The sequence below is a fragment of the Suncus etruscus genome, chromosome 14 (genome assembly GCF_024139225.1).
Source record: "Suncus etruscus isolate mSunEtr1 chromosome 14, mSunEtr1.pri.cur, whole genome shotgun sequence".
Lineage (NCBI taxonomy): Eukaryota > Metazoa > Chordata > Mammalia > Eulipotyphla > Soricidae > Suncus > Suncus etruscus.
The window spans coordinates 91,040,975-91,063,355 of NC_064861.1; the positions used below are offsets into that span (position 1 = coordinate 91,040,975).

The 22,381-nt window shown below is 45.5% G+C and overlaps 2 protein-coding genes across 2 annotated transcripts in view; both read left to right on the forward strand.

Moving 5' to 3' along the window:
• LOC126028593 (C5a anaphylatoxin chemotactic receptor 1-like) overlaps positions 1-22,381 on the forward strand; it is a 334,324-nt gene that overhangs the window by 237,295 nt on the left and 74,648 nt on the right. The window lies entirely within an intron of this gene.
• On the forward strand, positions 13,099-14,985 carry LOC126027527 (C5a anaphylatoxin chemotactic receptor 1-like). Its single transcript, XM_049786518.1, has 2 exons — positions 13,099-13,116; positions 13,936-14,985. The coding sequence occupies exons 1-2, from the start codon at positions 13,099-13,101 to the stop codon at positions 14,983-14,985; spliced, it is 1,068 nt and encodes a 355-aa protein (XP_049642475.1).

The following is a 22,381-nucleotide window of genomic DNA, read 5'->3' on the forward strand; positions in this document are numbered from 1 at the left end:
TTTTAAACAAAGTTAAAATCCGAAGTCCCGCTGGACTCCCCCTGTGTGGACTGCTGAGAAAAGACTTCAGAGAGGATGCTTTCTTGATAAGTAGGGTCCTATTTCTCAAGCTTAATAATAGTTGCAACATTTATCTAGCCTAATAACAATCTCCCTGCTGCTGTGCTAAGTATGTATATATTTGAACATTTGCCTCTAGATGACAACATTAGTACATGCAAATATGGCATGATTAAATATCTCTTTACCTGGGAAAATCAGCATCAAGAGAAAGAAAAATACCTTTGTAATCCTCAAAATCCATGTAGTCTCTTCAAAGATGTTCTGTATCTTTACGCAGTCTCAAATAAACAGAGCCCTTCATAGGAATACCTGGAAAACTTGCTAATCTTTGAATTTATATCAGAATGACACCCAGGGCCCCAGCTTGGGAGTAAAAAACTTTTTGTAAGAACCAAGATTCCCCCTCTAATGCATGATAAGGAACTCTAGACTAAGACAAGCCCAAACCCTAGTCAAGTGTACTTTCCCACTCCTAGCTGAAGGCAGACAAAGAGTTAACTCAGAAATAAGACCAAGTTGGTACCCTCCAGGAATAAGGAAGTAGGGCCTGAGTGAGCTTGGGGAAAAGCTCCCTTGACAACCAAGAGATTGAATGAGATTAACCCTTGACAGCCAGGTTAGGGTCAGAACATCCCCTCACAGCCATGGTCTAGTATCAGAGTACCCCTCAACAGCAAGTTTCTATAGTAGAATATCCCTTGACAACAAGGTTTGAATCAGTGATCTCCCTAACAACCAGGAATCACCTTATAAAAGCAAAGAAATCAGTAATTAAGACATTTAACAATGAAATGATTATACTGTTACTGCTTGTGATTTTTCATTTTCTTATTTTTGAGGAAGGGTTGGACCATACCTGGTGATGCTCAGGGGTTACTCCTGGCTATGCACTCAGAAATTGCTCCTGGCTTGGGGGACCATTTTGGATGCTGGGAATCATGGACCCTGGTTCATCCTGGGTCATCGAGGTGCAAGGCAAATGCTCCATCACTGTGCTATCTTTGTGCTATTCGTCTGGCCCCATATTGCTTGTGATTTCTATATTAACTGCTTAAATATTTGAGTCGGGGTCCTTGCCAATGGCTTGGATCTCAGTTAACCAATTAAGCTCCCTTTTCACCTTGCATTCTCAGAGGTGGTATTTGACTCTAAGCACCAGGTGTCATCTCAAACTCTACCTCTTTGAGATGTTAAATTTTGACCTTTGAGCCCAGAAAAGCCTCTGACTTAACTTCCCTGTGTCCTTCAATAGAATTTATAATTGAGAAAGTTTGTAATCAACAATAAAGACCTGTAAATTGTCAATTGTGAAAAAACTTTAGATCAAACAGCATGTACTGATTACATTTTAGCTAACAAGAAATTACAATATTATAACCTTGCAGGAAAGCAGATGTAGGCAGTCTCTTACATGTAAAATTTATATTTAAATACATCTCTGTAGCATTAACTAGACATATAATTCAGGATCATCGCTACACTAAGTGTGGCTTTATTTTTTCACCAAACCCTGCTGCACTCACATTCCTGGGAACCCCGAGAATTCCCTTGTCTGGACAAAGATGGCCATGACACCATCCTCCTCCTCCTCTTTTTCCTCCTTATCCTTCTCTTCTCACCCTTTTCCTTTCCTTTCACCTCTTTCTCCACCTTCTTCTCTTCATCTTTCACCTCTTCCTTTTTCTCTTCCATTTCCTCCCTCTCGTTTCCTATATCCTCATTCCCACACCCAATGGTGCTTGGGGATTACTCCTTAAAGTGTTGGGGGAACCCTGTGGGATGCCAGAGATCAAATCCTGGTCAGCTGCATGCAAAGTAAGAGCCGTCCCTGTTGAACGATCTGTCCAATCCTGGTTCCTTCTTTTTTTATAATTGTTTGATTTAGGAAGACAAATAAGTAGAAGCAGAGATAAACATATGGGACTATATTAAACTGAGAGCTTCCAAACCTCAAAGAAAATAATGCCTAGGTTACAAAAGCCACCCATAGACTGTATTAAGCTGAGAATCTTCTGAACCTCAAAGAAGATAGTGCCTAGAATACAAAAGCCACCCAGTGAGTGGGAGAAATTATTCACCCTATACCCATCAGATAAAGGACTAATATCCAAAATATACAAGGTACACACAGAACTTTACAAGAAAAAAACATCTAAACCGATCAAAAAATGGAGAGAAGAAATGAACAGACATTTTGTAAAAGAAGAAATGCAAATGGCCTAAAGGCACATGAAAAGATGCTCCACATCATTAATCGTCAATGAGATGCAAATCAAAACAATTATGAGGTACCATCTCATGCCACTCGGATTAGCACACATCACAAAGAAGAAAAACAAGCAGTGCTGGTGGGGATGTGGAGAGAAAGAAACTCTTTTTCACTGCTGGTGGGAATGCCATCTAGTCCAACCTTTATGGAAAGTCATATGGAGATTCCTCCAAACACTGGAAATTGAGCTTCCATACAATCCAGCTATACCACTTCTAGGGATATACCCGAGGAACACAAAAATACATTACAGAAATCCCTTCCTCACACCTATATTCATTGCAGTGCTATTTACAATAGCCAGACTCTGGAAACAACCAAGATGCCCTCCAATAGACGAATGGCTAAAGAGACTGTGGTACATATACACAATGGAATACTATGCAGCTGTCAGGAGAGATGAAGTCATGAAATTTTCCTATACATGGATATACATGGAATCTATTATGCTGAGTGAAATAAGTCAGAGGGAGAGTGATAGATGTAGAATATTCTCACTCATCTATGGGTTTTAAGAGAAATGAAAGACATTTTTGCAATAATTCTCAGAGAGAAAACAGATGAAGGCTGGAAGGTGCAGCTCACGACATGAAGCTCCCCACAAAGAGTGATGAATGCTGTAGAGAAATAACTACACTGAGAACTATCATAACCATGAGAATGAATGAGCGAAGTAGAAAGCCTGTCTTGAGTACAGGTGTGGGTGGGGTGGGGAGGAGGGGATCTGGGACATTGGTGGTGGGAATGTTGCACTGGTGAAGGGCGGTGTTCTTTACATGACTGAAATTATACAACTACAATCATATTTGTAATCACGGTGTTTAAATAAAGATAATTTAAAAAGCCACCCATTGAATGGGAGAAACTATTCACTCAATAACCATCAGATAATGGATAATATCTTTGATATACAAGGTACTGGCAGAACTTAATAAGAATAAAACATCTAAGTCTATCAAAAATGGGAAGAAATGAACAACTTCTCAAAGAAGAAATACAAATGACTAAAAGGTATATATAAAAATTGATTCACGGGCCGGGCGGTGGCGCTAGAGGTAAGGTGCCTGCCTTGCCTGCCCTAGCCTTGGACGGACCTCGGTTCGATCCCCCGGTGTCCCATATGGTCCGCCAAGCCAGGAGCAACTTCTGAGCGCATAGCCAGGAGTAACCCCTGAGCGTTACCGGGTGTGGCCCAAAAACCAAAAAAAAAAAAAAAATTGATTCACATCATTAATCATTAGGGAGATGCAAATCAAAACAACAATAAGGTACCATCTCATGCTATAGAGACTGGCACACATAGCAAAGAACAAAAAAAATTAGAGCTGGCGAGGATGTGGGCAGAAAGGTACTCTCATTCACTGCTGGTGGGAATGCCATCTAGTCCAACCTTTATGGAAAACAATATGAAGATTCCACAAAAAAACTGGAAATTGAGTTCCCATATGATCCAGCTATACTACGCCTAGGGATATTCCCTAGGAACACAAAAATGCAATACAAAAATACCTTTCTCACACCTATATTTTTTGCAGTGCTATTTACAATAGCCAGACTCTGGAAACAACCAAGATGCCCTTCAACAGATGAATGGCTAAAGAAACTGTGGTACATATACACAATGGAATATTATGCATGGATGGACATGGAATCTATTATGCTGAGTGAAATATGTCAGAAGAAGAGAGAGACACAGAATAGTTTCACTCATCTATGGGTTTTAAGAAAAATAAAATGCATTATTTTAATAATGCCCAGAATTGAGGCCCAAAAGGACTGGATCATGATATGAAGCTTACCACAAAGAGTGATGAGTGCATTTAGAGAAATAATTACACTAACAACTACTGCAACAATGTTAATGAGCGAGAGAAGTAGAATGCCTGTCCTGAATACAGGCAGGGGTGGGGAAGGAGGAAGATGGGGCCATTGGTGGTGGAAATGTTGCACTGGTGAAGAGGGATGTTCATGTTATGACTGAAACCCAACTACAATCATGTGTGTAATCATGGTGTTTAAATAAGAAAAATAATTTAAAAAAATATATAAAGATACATGAAATGCCCTAGTTTCTGCTTCTGGGATCAAAAAAGGTTTGGCCAGGATGTAAAATTGGGATCTGGAAATTTTTACCAGATATAATATCTGCGTTTCTTCAGATGTAGCTCACCACCTTTATTTCAACCTTAAACAATGAAACCTGTCCCGTTAGAAACAAAAATTTGATAGTGAATTCCCTGCTTCTCACTAATTCCCTAGTTTTACATTTGAGGCTGGCCTGCTAGGAACTGCTTTGAGATGTTAAAATTAACCTTCTCCTTTGTAATTCAGGACTCTTACTGCTTTTCCCCCTAGCCAGGTGAATTGTTATGTATATCAAACAAGGGTACTGTTGATGTTTCGGTGTAATAGAAAGTATCTGTGTGACTGGCAATTTACCTCATATATATATATATCTGTCCTGTGCCAATATTAATATATATACATATATATATATATATATATATATATATATATATATATACCTGTCTCAATATTAAAGTTAAGAAGCACTATTTCTCCACATACATCATGCAGCCTCTCATTTTCTTCATATTTCACCGCGCGTGCATCCACTCTCCTCGAGGGAACTCAAAGAAGTTCTCTAAGGGTTATTCTTGGATCTTCACCATGAAATCACTCTCAGGGGATCTTGTGGGATGCCAGGGACTGAATCCAGGTAAGCTGCTTGCAAGGCAAATGCTCTCCCTTTCGTATTATCATTCTGACCCTAACGACTTCTTTATATATATTTTTTTTAAATAGGGCCCACACTTGGTGACACTTAATGGCCAAGTGGAACAGGGATGAAACAGTCTCAGTCAACCCTCTGCCATTGGGACTCTCGTTCCTACCAAAAATTTTTGAAGTTTAGCCAGGCAGGAAGGACTTCAGGAATTCAAGGCTGAAACTCACCTCTGCCCCCTCTCTGAGAAAGGCTGGGGGGACAAGCCTCATGTTTCTGTGGGGAGGAAAGAGAATGAATGGGGTAGGGTGCTTTATATTTGCTGCAGTGAAAAATCATGCTGCTAAAAAACGGAAGGAAGGGCTGGTGCAAATATGGGCATCTTGAAACCTTGGAGTTGGAGGTGTCCAGCCAACGTGATGTGGTCTAACTTTTTACCAAGGTTTTAGAACAGTGCTTGGAGGAAAACCAAACTATAAGAGAAGATGCTTGAAGACTGGGCCACTCAGAGCACAGCGGCGACAGCACTGGCCTTGTTTATGACAGAGCAGGACCTGAACCCCTGATAAAACGCTGATATCACAGCAAGGTGGGGCTCAGCCTACAAGGCTTGAAAGTTGAGTATTCAAGCTGGACACATTATTTATTTGTTTCTTTACTTATTTATTTTATGGAGCTTGGGTTATACCTGGCTGAGCTTAGTGGTTACTCCTGGCTCTACACTCAGGAATCATTCCAGGCAGGCTCAGGAGACCATATGGGATGCCAGGATCGAACCTAGGTTGACCCTGTGCAAGGCAATCGTCTTGCCAGCTGCACTATTGCTCTTGCCCCAGAGCACATGTCTTTTTTACTAAGTTCTATTTTATGATTATATCTTTATTTAAGCACCATGATTACAAATATGCTTGTCATTGGGTTTCAGTCAGAAAAAATACACACCCAGGACACATTTTTGAGAATTTTTTTTATTTTGCTTTGGGGACCTATGGGATACAGATCAGCCATGTACAAGGCAAGAGCCTTCCCTGCTGTGCAGTTGCTCTGGCCCCAACAGGGCTCTTTCTAAATGGTTTCACATAACCCCCCTCTGTCATTAGGAAGTGTTTGTTTTTGTTATTAGGTTCCACTGTTTTGATTGGGGCTACACTGGGTGCTGGTTGGGGAATACGGTGGTCCTGGGGTGCGACCCAAGGCTCCCACGTGCAAAGCCTGTGCTCTGGGACTCTGCACATTTCCCTATCCTGCCCTTTGGTCCTCCATTCGTCTGTCCCTGGAGGAGTATGTTTGTGTGTCTGTCCATCAGCTCAGTCACTGCAGATAGCGAGTAACTGTCTTACACAGAACACTCAGCTGTCACAATGCCTGACATTTCCTTGTTGTCATTTAGATTTGTGTTGGAGAGAAGCAGATATTTTTGGTCACTATCTAGAACTTTTTGAGAATTTCCCTATTATAAAAAATTTTTGAATTTTTCCGTTTGGTGGCCACACCCAAATGTTCTATTGGTTTACTCTTGGCTGTGTATTCAGGGGTCATTCCATATTGGGGCAACCTGCCATATTGGAAGGAACTTGGGGATGTCAAGGGGTGAACCAGGGTGACTGCCTGCAAGCGAATGCCTATCAACTGTACTATGGCTCCAGCCACATATTCTCCTAATTTTGTGATGTTTTAAAGTTTTGTTTTTATTTTTTGGGTCACACCTGGCAGCGCTCGGAGTTCACTCCAGCTCTGTGCTCAGACGTCTCTCCTGACAGGCTTGGAGGACCATATGGGATGCCAGAAATTCAAACTATGGTTCATTCTGTGTTGACCACTATGTAAGGCAGGGGGCTAGGCAACAGAATCCTGTACTGAACACTAGTACAGGAAAATGGTACACCCAAGCCAGACCAGTACTTCAGGGTAACGCCAGGCAGCTGTGTGTCTGGGGCTGTAGGGGAGGGATACACACCTTCCCTGTGCATAAACAACTGGACAAGGCTAGAGCCGGGCTCAGCAGACCCCACATGCCAGGATTTCATCATTCCTCTTCCAACTGGTATGTGGGGGTCACTGTGCGGGGAGCTAGATGACAGGCCCTCTGTACTGAACACTAATGCAGAGGAATGGTACCCCCAGCCCAGCCAGACCAATACTTCAAGGCAAGGCAGGCAGCTAGGTCTCTGAGTGTGTGGGGGGAGGTATACAGACCTTCCTTATGCAGAAACAACCAGGCTAGAATGGAGTTGGGCTTAGCAGACCCCACATCCCAGGCTTTCACTCTTCTCTTCCAAATGGTATGTGGGAATCACTAAACAGAGCTTGAGCCAACAGACCCCTGTACTGAACACTAGTGCAGGGGAATGGGACCCTCAAGACAGCCCAGGCCTTCAGAGCAAGGTCAGGCAGCTGGGTCTCTAGAGGTGTGAGTGAGGGAGACATACCTTCCCTATGCATAAACAACCTGACGAGGCTAGACCCAGGCTCAACAGGCCTCAAAGGCCAGGATTTCACTATCCCCCTTCCAAGTGGTATGTGGGGGTCACTTATCGGGGGAGCTAGCCAACAGGACCATTGTACCAAACACTAGTGCAGGGGAATGGAACCCCCAAGCCATACCAGGTCTTCAGGGCAAGGCCGGGAAGCTGGATATATGGGGGTGTTGCGGGAGGGTGACAGACCTTCCCTATGCATAAACAAATGAGCAAGGCTGGAGCAGGGCTCAGTAGACCCACATACCAAGATTTCACCATTTCCCTTCCAACTGGTATGTGGGGGTCACTTATGAGGGAGCTAGGTGACAGGCCCCCTGTACTGAACACAAACTGCAGAGGAATGCGACCCCCAGCCAGACCAGTAATTCAATGCAAGGCCTGCCATGGAGCTGGGTCTCTGGGGGTGTGGGGGAGGGAGAGAGACCTTCCTTATGTAGAAACAATTGGGCTAGGCTGGAGCTGGAGCTGGGATCAGCAGACCCCACACGCAAGGATTTCACCATTCCTCTTCCAACTGGTATGTGGGGGTCACTGAGTGGGGAGCTAGCTGACAGGCCCTCTGTATACTAAACACTTGTGCAGAGAAATGGGACTGCCAAGCCAGACCAGGCCTTCAGGCAAGGCCAGTCAGTTGGATCTCTGGGGATGTAGGGGGAGAGAGATAGACATTCCCTATGCATAAACAACTGGGCTAAGCTGAGCCCAGGCTCAGCTAACCCCACATGCCAGGATTTTAACATTCCTCTTCCAACTGGTATGTGGGGGTCACGGATTGGGGGAGCTAGCTGACAGGCACCCTGTACTGAACACTAGTGCAGGGGAATAGGACACCCAAGCCAGATCAGTACTTCAGGGTAAGGCCGGGCAGCTGGGTTTCTGGGTGTGTTTGGGGAGAGATATAGACCTTCCCTATTCATAAACTACCAGAAAAGGCTGGAGTCTGGTTCAGCAGGCCCTACATGCCAGGTTTTCACCGTTCCTCTTCCAATGGTATGTGGGGTCACTTGCGGGGAGTTAGCTGACAGGCTTTCTGTACTGAACACTAGTGCAGAGGAAAGGGGCCCCTAGCCATACTAGTACTTCAAGAAAAGGCCGGCAGCTAGGTATCTGGGTGTGTGTGTGGGGGGAGAAATACAGAATTTACTTATGCAGAAACAACCGGGCTAGAAGGAGGTTGGGCTCGTCAGACGCCACATGCCATGATTTCACTGTTACTCTTCCAACTGGTATGTGGGGGTCACTGAGCGGGGAGCTAGCTGACAGGTCCTTTGTACTGAACACTATTGCAGAGGAATGGGACCCCCAACCAGACCAGGCCTACAGGGGAAGGCCAGGCAGCTGGGTGTCTGGGGATTTGGGTAGGAAGACAGACCTTCCATATGCATAAACAACCTGGCAAGGCTAGAGCCAGGCTCAGCTGATCCCACATGCCAGGATTTCACCATTCCTCTTTCAACTGGTATATAGGGGTCACTGATCGGGGGAGCTAGCTTTCAGGCCCCTTGTACTAAACACTAGTTCTGGGGATTGGAAACCCAAGGTAGACCATGCCTTCAGGGCAAGGCCAGGCAGTTATGGGGGGGAGAGAAACAGACCTCTATGCAGAAACAACTGGACTGGCTAGTGTATATGTAAACATTTCCATGAGATTATTATGTTACTGATCCTACCCTGATCTGTGATTGTATCCTACTCTAGGGTGTGACCTGGCATTCTGCTCCCACCCTAGGGTGGTACCTGATTCTGATGTATAAAAAGCAAGGGTCTGTGGAAGGCCTGGGCTTTTTTCTGGGGCTGATTCTGGGGCTTTTGGCTTCAGCCTTATCCACTGAATAAAGCTGATAACTTCTAAAGCCTGACTGCCTGTTAGCTTCATGCACCTCAGAACCGCCAGCTGAACAAGGTGGCAGACGCATAGTCCGAGCTGGACCTCATTCTCCATCCCTCCATCAGCCAGCCCCATCAAGGGCTGTTATGCAACATTTCCCTATGCATAAACAACCGGGCTAAGCTGAGGCAGGCTCAGCAGACCCTACATGCCAGGATTTCTCTGTTCCTCTTCCAACTGGTATGTAGGGGTCACTGATCAGGGGAGCTAGCTTTGAGGCCACCTGTACTGAACACTAGTGCAGGGGATTGGAACCCCAAAACCAGACCATGCTGTCAGGGTGAGGCCTGGCAGCGGGGTCTCTATTGGTGTGGGGGGAGGGAAACAGATCTTCTCTATGCAGAAACAAGCAGGCCAGGCTAGAGTCAGTCTCAGCAGACCCCATATGCCAGGATTTCACCATTTCTTTTCCAACTGGTATGTGGGGGGTCACTGAATGGAGAGTTTGCTGAGAGGCCCCCTGTACTGAACACTAGTGCAGGGGAATGGGACACCCAAGCCAGACCAGTACTTTAAGGTAAGGCCAGGCAGTTGGGTCTCTGTGGGAGAGGGGGAAGACATACCTTCCCTATGCATAAACACTCAGGCTAGGCTGAAGCTGGGCTCAGCAGACCCCACATACCAGGATTTCACCATTTATCTTCCAACTGGTATGTGGGGGGTCACTGAACAGTGAGCTCGCCCACATGCCTCTTGTACTGAACACTAGTGTAGGGGAATGAAATCCCCAATCCAGACCAAGCCTTCAGGGAAAGGTTGGGCAGCTGGATCTCTGGGTTGTGTAGGGGGAAAGATACAAACTTTCCCTATGCATATGCAAGGCAAATGCCTTACCACTTTGCTATTGCTCAGGACATACGATGTGTTACAGTTCTATTTATTTATTTATTTGTTTGTTTGTTTGTTTGTTTAGATCTGCCACAACCGGCAGTGCTCCTGGCTCTGTTATCAGGAATCACTCCTAGCAGTGCTAGGAGACAATATGGAATTGTGGTGGGGTCGAGAGGGGAATCAAGCCCTCCTGTGGCCTTAAAAGCCCTTTCGAACTCTGTGCTTCACTGCTGTGCCTACTGAGAGCAGGAGAAAGACAGTTTCAAGGGGGTGGGGTATCCGGCCTGATCAAGAGGCCCAGTCAAGATAAGGGTGTTGATTTCCAAATTCCTCCAGGGAGGGGGTGTTGGGGCTTATAGGGCACCCAGAAGGAACCCGTGAGCACAGACCAATTAGGGTGCCCAGAGTAAAGAGGGTCATTTCCTCCTGGCCAGCTGTTCCCTCTTTGGGGGCTTTAAAAACTTCAACCCTCAGGCAAAGGGATCCCCAGAGACAGCACCCAGGAGACAGACAGGACGGTGGAAAATGGTGAGTCCAGGGGTGGCCTGATGGAAACCTTCTCCTTTTCTCTCTCTCTCTCTCTCTCTCTCTCTCTCTCTCTCTCTCTCTCTCTCTCTCTCTCTCTCTCTCTCTCTCTCTCTCTCTCTCTCTCTCTCACCAGCTGTGTTCAGTGCTGACTTCTAGCTCTGCACTCAGGGATAACTCCTGGCAGGGCTCAGGGGACCCTATGGGATGGGATGCTGGGGATGAAACCCGGGTCAGCTGCATGCAAGGCAGTTGCATGCAAGCCCTCCTTGAGCTCTATCTTTAGGGCTCAGCTCTCTTATTTATGGGCCCTTTTATCTCCCTAGTCCCCAAAATTCTTCCTTCCTTCCTCTTTTCCCTGCCTGGAGTTATAAACTTCCCAACACTGTACCCCCTGACTGACCTCAGACCTCTTATGGGGACTCTTAAGATCTCCTCAGACCTGCCTCCTTTCCTCATCAGAGAGCTGGAGTGCTCCCCTGGGTTTGGGGGGAGAGAGCAGTAGAAGTGGCAGGTGGAATGGTTCATAGACAAAGACCAGCTGTGGTTGGAGAGCCATCACAGCTAAGCGGAGAGCCAGCTTGTCTTGCACCAGCCAGAGCTGCAGTGTTTGATCCTGGCTCCACCAAGGGACCCCTGAGCTAAGACCTAGACATCAGCCCTGACACTACCCATGGTGGTAGTGTCCAAACCAACAAGGATGAAATAGGACAGGGGAGTTACTGAGCTGGCAGTAGGGTGCTGGGTCCCTTCTCTAGCATCTGCCTTGCTTCGCCTGGTTAAAGAAATAGAGCTGGAACAGAAGGTTATGCTACTTCCTTTCCCAGTTATGAGAGGTAGAACAAGTGTGTGTTTTTGTGTGTGTTTGTCTTTGCATGTGATTGTGTATATTTGCTAGTAATTGTGTGTTTGTGCATGTATGTGTGAACTTGTGTGAGTTTTGGTATGTGTGTATGTTTGTGTGTATGTATGTGGCAGTGTGGTTACAGCTGGCTTTGATGTCTCTGTTTCCCTAAAAATGGTCCCAATCAGCACAGTTTCAAACCTCCAGTCAGTGCCAGCAGATGCAGTTGTGGGCAGAAATGTGGGCAGTAGAACATCCCAGAAACATAGATTTGGCTAGGAACCCATGGGATGAGAAATTGGGCCTGTGGGCCATGTTGAAATTCCTTCCTGACTTCTGCCTCCTGTGTAATATCTGAAGATTTTTTTTTGTTTTTGTTTTTGGGCCACACCCGGCAGTGCTCAGGGGTTACTCCTGGCTGTCTGCTCAGAAATAGCTCCTGGCAGGCACGGGGGGGGGGGGGGGGGGGGGACCATATGGGACATCGGGATTCGAACCAACCACCTTAGGTCCTGGATCGGCTGCTAGCAAGGCAAACACCGCTGTGCTATCTCTCCGGGCCCTGAAGATATTTTTCTCACGGGCCCCAGTTCTCTCTGTGCTCCCCAGCAAGTGATCTTTCATGTACAAAATGAAGGATTGGGAAGAGAGTCAAGAGCTTGAGCAGATCTTGTGTTGGTGGTCTCTGGGTTCAATCCCTGGCGCCTTACACATCCAGCCATTGGTATGGACCAAACTGAAATATGGCACAAATCAATTCATTGAAAATTCCCCAACTCCAAAAAATAGCTGTTTTCTACCTGCTTCCAGCTGGAGTCTGGGCTTCAAGCATTGTCAAAACTGAAATCAGGAATGATCTTTTCACTGTATTTCATTATTCTAGTTATTTTTTGGCTTATGTTATTTTAATTTGTATTTACTTCATTTAAAATTTAAATTTTTATTTGAATTAATTATTTTGTGGCCACGCCCAGAGACACTCAGGGTTACTCCTAGCTTTGTGCTCTGATATCACTCCTGGCAGGCCCTGGGGATTCCATGGAACGCTGGGGGGTCAAATTTGGGTTAGTCATGTGCAGGCAGCCACCCTCCCTGCTGTGCTCCCACCCAGTATATCTTTTGAAATTTCTTCTGATACCAGAAAAATGGAGACAAGAGCCCTATAGATTTGCCACCCCACCCTCCAAATTTGCTCAGCCTGTCTGCCTAGCTATCTCTCTTTCTTTTCATTACTTCATTCTACAGTCACTGAGTCACATTTCTGACCCATATGCTTGCTGATAATCATAGCCGGGGGAGTTTGGGGGCTTGTTAAAGGGTGTACCTTGGTAGTGATAGGCTGTCTGGGTTGAAAATCCACCCTGCTTGACACAGAAGGGCTCTACCACGTCCAGGTACCTTGAGTCTCCCTGCAGACTTTCCCCACATCTGGATGTTCAGACACCAGAGTACTGAGCAGCCCCCTGAACAGGCATGCACGTGGATACTCCTGTATGCACGCAAACTTGTCACCCGCAACCTCAGGTTTCCAAGCTGGCTGATCCTGCTCATTGCAATATCAGCAAAGAAATGCTGAAAACCTGTCCATTACAAATCTATATTTCAGTTGGGGGGTGCTGGATGGTCACACCTTGTGGTGCTCAGGGGTCCATGAAGTATTGGGCTACACCCAAGACCCAGCGATCTGAAGACCTTTTTGTGTTTTGTTTTGTTTTTATTTTTGTTTAGGGCCACACTCTGTTCTCAGAGGTTATTCCTGGCTTTGCACTCAGGATTTTTTCAGCCCTGTCAGATCTCAGGGGGAGGTTTGGGGTCCCTATGGGATGCTTGAGGGATGGAAGCCAGATTGACTACATGCAAGGCAAGCACTCCGTCTTCTATACTATCTTTCCAGGGACCCCCTCATTTGTTCTAGAATTGTCAGCTGTCTCTTTCATCCCTCCAAAGAAAACCATCTTGTTTCTTTTCCTCCCTCCATCCCTCTAATCTTCCTTCCTTCCTTTCCTTCCTTCCTCCAAACCAGCAGCTTTCAGGGTTTCATCCTGTCTATACTCCCTGGGATTACTCCAGTTATAACTTTAGGGGTGCACTGGGTTTCATGAACCATACAAAAAGCAAGCACCATCCCCAAAGCAAGAACACTCTAGTCTTTAGCTCTGGTGACTTCCACCTTTTCCTTGTTTGGCCCAATACCCCAACTGGCTCTTCTATCTGCACCCTCATTCCCTGGGGCATCTCCAAAGCTCTGGATATCTCTCCCCAGCTCTGATCCTCATCCTTCATCTCCCCTGCCTCTTTCATGGCCCCCAGGACTTCAACAATACCACCGAAATAGACTACAATGACTACGACTACGTAACTATGGATGGGCCAGTGGATGGTCCACATCCTCCACCCAGTCTCAAGGACTACGAGGTAGCTGCTGTGGTCATCCTCATGATAGTCTTCGTGATTGGTGTTCCAGGCAACATACTTGTACTGTGGGTGACTGGTTCAGAGGCTCGTCGAGCCATTAATGCCATATGGTTCCTAAATCTGGCCTTGGCTGACCTCCTCTCCTGCCTGGCACTGCCCGTCATCATTGCGACCATCCTCTTGCATGGCGACTGGCCTTTAGGTGAAGTGGCCTGTCGCATCCTGCCCTCGCTCATCCTCTTCAACCTCTTTGCCAGCATCCTGCTCCTTGCCACCATCAGCGCTGACCGCTTCCTCATTGTCTTCAAGCCCATCTGGTGCCAAAACTACCGTGTAGCCTGGCTGGCCTGGCTGGCCAGTGCTGTGGCGTGGATCCTGGCTCTGGCGCTCACCATCCCATCGTTCATGTTCCGACAAGTGCGTGAGGAACCCTTTTCGATGAAGGTCTCATGTGGTGTGGACTATGGACCGGATGGGGAACAGGTCAAGCATGCTGTCAATATCGCACGCTTTGTCTTGTGTTTCCTGGGGCCCCTGGTCACGCTGAGCGTCTGCTACACTTTCCTCCTCCTTCGGACTTGGCGCCGGCCAGCCACACGCTCCACCAAAACCCTCAAGGTGGTGGTGGCTGTGGTGACCAGCTTCTTTGTCTTCTGGCTGCCCTATCATGTTTCTGGCTTGGTTTTGGCCTTCCTCTCCAAACAGTCACCCAACTTCAAGCTTGTCTTGTCTCTGGATGTGCTCTGGGTAGCCTTGGCTTATGTCAACTGCTGTATCAACCCCATTATCTATGTGGCTGCTGCCCGGGGCCTCCACATCCAGGTCCTCAAATCTCTGCCTTCCCGTCTACACCAATTGCTGACCGAAGACTCGGACATGAAGAGCAAGTCCCACTCGCTGTCCATGGTGAATATTGAAGTCTATAAGGGCAAGACCCAGTTGTGAGCGTCCCACAGCCCACTGCCCAGCATGTCCTTGCTTGCCGAGGACACTTTGATCCACAGTTTCTGCTGCCTCTGGCCACTCCTTCTCCTGTTCTTCTTTTTCCTTCATCTCCTTTTTTCTTCCTCCTTCCCCTCCTCCTTCTCCTCTCCTATTCCTCCTTCCCCTCTTCTTTCCACTTCCCCTTCTCCTCTTTCTTCTCCTCTTCCTTCTCCTCCTCCTCCTTCTTTTTCTTTGTTTTGGGCCACATCCGGCAGTGCTTAGAGATTATTCCTGGCTCTACTCTCAGAATCACTCCTAGCAGGCTCCATGAACCATATGGGATGCTAGGCATAAACCCCGCATCTGTACCAGGCTAATTGAGTGCAAAGCAAATGCTTTCCCTGCTGTGATATCACTCCAGCCACATAACTGTCATGGCTGTTTTGGTCAAGACAATTCACAGAATTTTTTTTTTTGTGTGGTTTTGGGTCACACCCAGCAGTGCTCAGGGGTTTTTCCTGGCTCTGTGCTCAGAAATTGCTCCTGGCAGGCATGGGGGACCATATGGGACGCTGGGATTTGAACCGATGACCTTCTGCATGAAAGGTAAACGCCTTACCTCCATGCTATCTCTCCAGCCCCAATTCACAGAATTTTCAGGGTTCCCAGGAAAGTGGGTGCAGGATTCGGCTGGAAAAAAAAAGGTACACTCAGTTGTTGGCGTGAATCTGAATTGAAACTGATCAATTGGCTGAAGGAATTTGGACAAATTATCCAGGATTTGAAACCCATCAATTAGCTGCATTGTTAGTTATGGCTGAAATCAGATTGGTAGATATAATTCTTGATGCCGCTTGTTTTCCACTTCCTATCAGATTGATTTTCTTGACAGCTCAGTAGTTTAAAGCTGCGGTTGCAACTCTCCTTCTAGAGAAGAAAAAGAAAAAGGGCGAGATACAACTGCCACATTTTAAACAAATTTAAAATCAGAAGTCCCGCTGGACTCCCCCTGTGTGGACGGCTGAGAAAAGACCTCAAAGAGAGATCGCTTTCTTGATAAGTAGGGTCCTATTTCTCAAGCTTAGTAATAGTTGCAACATTTATTTGGCCTAATAACAATCTCCCTGCTGCTGTGCTAAGTATGTATATATTTGAACATTTGCCTCTAGATGACAACATTAGTACATGCAAATATGGTATGATTAAATATCTCTTCACCTGGGAAAAGCAGCATCAAGAGAAAGAAAAATACCTTCGTAATCCTCAAAATCCATGTAGTGTTTTCAAAGATGTTCTGTATCTTTACACAGTCTCAAATAAACAGAGCCCTTCATAGGAATACCTGGAAAACTTGCTAATCTTTGAATTTATATCAGAATGACACCCAGGGCCCCAGCTTGGGAGTAAAAAACTTTTTGTAAGAACCAAGATTCCCCCTCTAATGCATGATAAGGAACTCTAGACTAAGACAAGCCCAAACCCTAGTCAAGTGTACTTTCCCACTCCTAGCTGAAGGCAGACAAAGAGTTAACTCAGAAATAAGACCAAGTTGGTACCCTCCAGGAATAAGGAAGTAGGGCCTGAGTGAGCTTGGGGAAAAGCTCCCTTGACAACCAAGAGATTGAATGAGATTAACCCTTGACAGCCAGGTCTGGGTCAGACCATCCCCTCACAGCCATGGTCTAGTATCAGAGTACCCCTCAACAGCAAGGTTCTGTAGTAGAATATCCCTTGACAACAAGGTTTGAATCAGAGATCTCCCTAACAACCAGGAATCACCTTATAAAAGCAAAGAAATCAGTAATCCTCTTCCTTATTCTCTTTCATTTCCTTCCTCTCATTTTCTATATCCTCCTTCTTCTCACACCCAATGGTGCTTGGGGATTACTCCTGGCAGTTTTGGGGGAACCCTGTGAGATGCCAGAGATAAAACCCTAGTCAGCTGCATGCACAGTAAGAACCCTCCCTTTTGAATGATCTCTTCAATCCTGGTTTCTTCTTTTTTATAATTGTTTGATTCAGGAAGACAAATTATACATCTCAGCTCTCCAGAATGGAATGGTTTCTTTTTTTCTTCTTCTTCTTCTTCTTTTTTTTTCTGCTGTGCTCAGGGGTAACTCCTGGTTCACTGCTTAGGAATTGCTACTGACAGTGCTTGGGGGACTATATGGTATGCTCGGTATTGAATTGGGTCAGCACCATGTAAATGCCCTTCCCATTATATAGTCACTCTGGCCCCCCAAATATTAGAACTATATAAATCAACCAAAAACAAAACAAAGCAGGAACCCATGTCCATCCCTATTCCCCTCTGAGGTTGCTGGATGTTGACATCAAAAGGAAAATGTGAAGATTCCAGATCTGTGGTCCCTTTCCTGCCCCTTCCTCCCAGACTGCTCCCTCTCCCACTGCTCTAATTTAGTTCTTTCTAGAATGCTCTGGATTGAGGGTTTGGCAAGTTTGGAAAGGTGCTCATGGTGGTGGTAGATGAAAAAGGGACTGGAGGATTCTGAGGAGCTTGTCCAAATGTCATTGTTGAAGGCTGTGGATTGGAACTAGCTGAGTTGCGAGCCAGTGTGATGTCACAACCATCATCAAGGAAAAATGCTCTGTCCATGGGATCATGCGGTGGTGTGTGCACATCTTCATGTATATGTAAAAAATACAACTTACTGTAGTAGAATGCCTGTCTCGAATACAGGTAGGGGATGGGAAGGGGGAGGGGGTAATGTTGCACTGGTGAAGGGGGGTGTTCTGGTTATGACTGTAAACCAAATATGATCATGTTACTTAAATAAAAAATATATATATAAAATATAAAGTCATAGTGCTGGAGGAAGTACTTTCTTGACTCGGTGACCCTTGCCCCTTCAGCCGGTGAGTCTGAAGATCGCATGGTAACAGCGAAGAAATGATCACAATCAGTTAATTTTCATCAGAGACAGCTCGGTTTATTTTATGTCTCTATCCACCATGTGCAGTACCTCACATGGCTTCGATGCTAAACTTCTCAAACAGCTGCTGTCTCCTAAGCAGCTTCACCTCTGACTCTCTGCCTTTCTCTCCTTTTCTGCTGCTCTCCATGATTCCTTGCTGAGTTCCAGCCGCCTGGCAGCTCCTTTTTAATAATCTCTGAACCTCTTCCTCTCTCTGGGTCTCTCTCTTCTCCCCTCTCTCCCCCAGGCAAACTTCTCTACCCACCCATTCCCGGTGTGGGCAGTTCTGATCATTCAGGTGGCATAAAGAGAAAGTTAGGGGGAGGGAAATCCACAGTCCAAAGTTTCAGGCTTCTGCAGGTTACTGCAAAAAGCTGCAAGTCTGCCTGCTGCTCTGCTACTACCAGGCTGACAGAAGAGCAAGGGGCCCAAGGCCAGGAGCCCACCCACGAACACCACTTCATAGTTGACCGCGTAACTGGGACTGAGAGAGAAATGAAATAGTGCAGGTAAGACACTTGCTTTATACACATTGACCTTGGCATCATCTCTGAAGATCCAGAAAATTCCACTGGGCACAGAGCCAGAAGTACCCCCTGAGTACCGCTGGTGTGACCCCAAAACAGAAAAAAAAAATAATAGTCAGCTCAGGCAACCATTTCTGGTTTGAAGATTTAATCTGCAGCCTCTGAAATGAACGAGAAATTGCACTGTGAGGCAAAGCCGCATCCGGCCACTAAAGGATGCCCATGCGCTTCACCCTGGGACATGGCTGCAGGGTTGCCAATGGCTGTTGGTCTGCAGATAATCATCCAGAAGAGGTCAAGAAACTGTCTTCAGCACAGCGATTCTCAAGCTTGTAGACCTCAGCATCATTCCATTTTGGGGGGTGGGGAACACATCTGGTTTTGGTCGTGACTTTCTCCCGACTCTGTACTCAGGGACCACATGGGATTTCAGCAATCAAACCCACATTGGCTGGGTACAAGCACTACTTGCTGTATTGCTCTGACACAGGACTTTTTTTTTTTGAGGGGTTGCACACTGGCTAGCTAGCATCATGACTCTGTGCTCAAGGATCACTCCTGGGGTGGTGGTGATAGGAGATATTAGTTGTATGTAAGGCAAGTACTTAATTACTGTGCTATCCCTTAAACCATGGACTGCTTTTAATTTTGTTTTATTTTTTATTTGTTTTGTTTTGGGGCAACACCCAAAGTCGCACAGGGGTTTCTACTGGCTCTGTACCCAGAAATTGCTCTTGGAGGCTCGAAGGACCATATAGGGTCCCAGAGGTCTGTCCTGGGTCATTAGCATGCAAGGCAAAAGCCCTACCACTGTGCTATCTCTCTGGGCCCCTTTGTTTTTTGTTTGTTTTTTTGACATACATTTGGCAATTCTCAGGGTTCTTCCTGGTTCTTCACTAAGAAATCACTCTAGGCAGGCTCAGGGGATCCTGTGGGATGCCAGAGATTGAAATTGGGTCAGTTACTTGCAAGGCAAATGCCATCCCTGCTATGTTATCAGTCTGATCCTAAGGACTTTTTTATTTATTTATTTATTTCGGTTTTTTTTTCCGGCCACACCTGTTTCATGCTCAGGGGGTTACTCCTAGCTAAGCACTCAAAAATTGCCCCTGGCTTTGGGGGGACCATATGGGACGCCGGGGGCTTGAACCACGGTCCTTCCTTGGCTAGCGCTTGCAAGGCAGACACCTTACCTCTAGCGCCACCACACCAGCCCCGGGACTTTTTTATTTTTTTAAATAAGTGCCACTTGGTGGCACTTAGGGGCCAAGTGGCCCTGGGGATAAAACTGTCTCATTTGCCATCAGACCCTGGACTCTTGTTCCTTTTACAAAACTTTGAAATTTAGGGGCCTGAGAGAAAGCATAGAGGAAGGCTGTTTACCTTGCAAGCAGTCAATCCAGGACTGACAATGGTTCAAATCTGGCATCCCATATGATCCCTCATGCCTGCCAGGAGTGATTTCTGAGCACAGAGCGAGGAGTAACCCCTAAGTGCTGCCAAGTGTGGCCCCCTCCAAAAAAACTTTGAAGTACTTTAGGAGTTCAAGGCTACAAATCATCTCTACCACCTTTCTAAGGGATGTTAGTGGAGCCTGGGACTCCAAAATGAGTACCTGGTGAGATGCAGACCTAGAAGGAAATGTCGATGCAGGAAGTAATCTACACAGTGAAGAGGTACAAGAACAGGTTCAGAAAATCTAGCACTCAAAGCAAGGAATTCAACTGATGGTGTCGGGGATCAATTCCCCTCTCTCAAGCAGCGTCTCGAGCGTTTCAAGGAGATATGGGAGCCATGCAAATTTTTAGAAATGATTTATTACTGATGCCCAAGTGGCATCAGGGTCAGTACGAGGGATGAACCTCAGAGCAAAGACTCTAAAACACAATTCTCACAAGTTTTTATACAGCAAAGGTACAACATCACCATTCCTTATCTTACAGCTGTAGTCTTTATCTTAGAAAAACATTTTAACTCAGGCATCCTAACTCAGTTAGAAGAAAGGAAATTTTAACTCAGGTATTCTTGTTTTATATATTTTATTTAAACACCTTGATTACATACATGATTGTCTTTGGGTTTCAGTCATGTAAAGAGCACCACCCATCACCAGTGTAACATTCTCATCACCAATGTCCCAAATTTCCCTCCTCCCCACCCAACCCCCGCCTGTACTCTAGACAGGCTTTCTATTTCCCTCATACATCCTCATTATTAGAATAGTTCAAAATGTAGTTACTTCTCTAAATAAACTCATCCCTGTTTGTGGTGAGCTTCATGAGTTGAGCTGTAACTTCCAGCTCTTCTCTCTTTTGTGTCTGAAAATTATTATTGCAAGAATGTCTTTCATTTTTTTCAAACCCCATAGATGAGTGAGAAGATTCTGCATTTCTCTCTCTCTCTCTCTCTCTCTCTCTCTCTCTCTCTCTCTGACTTATTTCACTCAGCATAATAGATTCCATGTACATCCGTGTTTAGGAAAATTTCATGACTTCATCTCTCCTGACAGTTGCATAATATTTCATTGTGTAGATGTACCACAGTTTCTTTAGCCATTCGTCTGTTGAAGGGCATCTTGGTTGTTTCCAGAGTCTTGCTATGGTAAATAATGCCGCAATAAATATAGGTGTAAGAAAGGGATTTTTGTATTGTATTTTTGTATTTCTGGGGTATATCCCTAGGAGTGGTATAACTGGATCGTATGGGAGCTTGATTTCCAGTTTGTGGAGGAATCTCCATATCGCTTTCCATAAAGGTTGAACTAGATGACATTCTCACCAGCAGTGGATAAAAGTTGCTTTCTCTCCACATCCCTGCCAACACTGTTTGTTCTCATTCTTTGTGATGTGTGCCAATCTCTGTGGAGTGAGATGGTACCTCATAGTTGTTTTGATTTGTATCTCCCTGATGATTAGTGATGTGGAGCATTTTTTCATGTGTCTTTTGGCCATTTGTATTTCTTCTTGGTCAAAGTGTCTGTCCATTTCTTCTCCCCATTTTTTGATGGGATTAGATGTTTTTTCTTGTAAAGTTCTGTCAGTGCCTCGTATATTTTGGAGATTAGCCCCTTATCTGATGGGTATTGGGTGAATAGTTTCTCCCACTCAGTGGGTGGCTCTTAACTCAGGTATATATAACTCAATCAGAAGAACATTTATCACAACAAAAAACAACCACAACACACATCACAAAGAATGAGAATAAACAGTGTTGGCGGGGATGTGGAGAGAAAGGAACTCTTATCCACTGCTGGTGGGAATGCCGTCTAGTTCAACCTTTATGGAAAGCGATATGGAGATTCCTCCAAAAACTGGAAATCGAGCTCCCATATGATTCAGCTATACCACTCCTAGGAATATACCCTAGGAACACAAAAATACAGTACAAAAACCCCTTCCTTACACCTATATTCATTGCAGCACTATTTACCATAGCAAGACTCTGGAAACAACCAAGATGCCCTTCAACAGATGAATGGCTAAAGAAACTGTGGTACATATACACAATGGAATATTATGCAGCTGTCAGGAGAGATGAAGTCATGAAATTTTCCTATACATGGATGTACACGGAATCTATTATGCTGAGTGAAATAAGTCAGAGAGAGAGAGAGAAAAACGCAGAATGGTCTCACTCATCTATGGGTTTTAAGAAAAATGAAAGACATTCTTGCAATAATAATTTTCAGACACAAAAGAGAAAAGAGCTGGAAGTTCCAGCTCACCAAAGGAAGCTCACCACAAAGAGTGATGAGTTTAGTTAGAGAAATAACTACATTTTGAACTTTCCTTATAATGAGAATGTATGAGGGAAATGGAGAGCCTGTTTAGAGTACAGGCGGGGGTCGGGTGGGGAGGAGGGAGACTTGGGACATTGGTGATGGGAATGTTGCACTGGTGATGGGTGGTGTTCTTTACATGACTGAAACCCAAAAACAATCATGTATGTAATCAA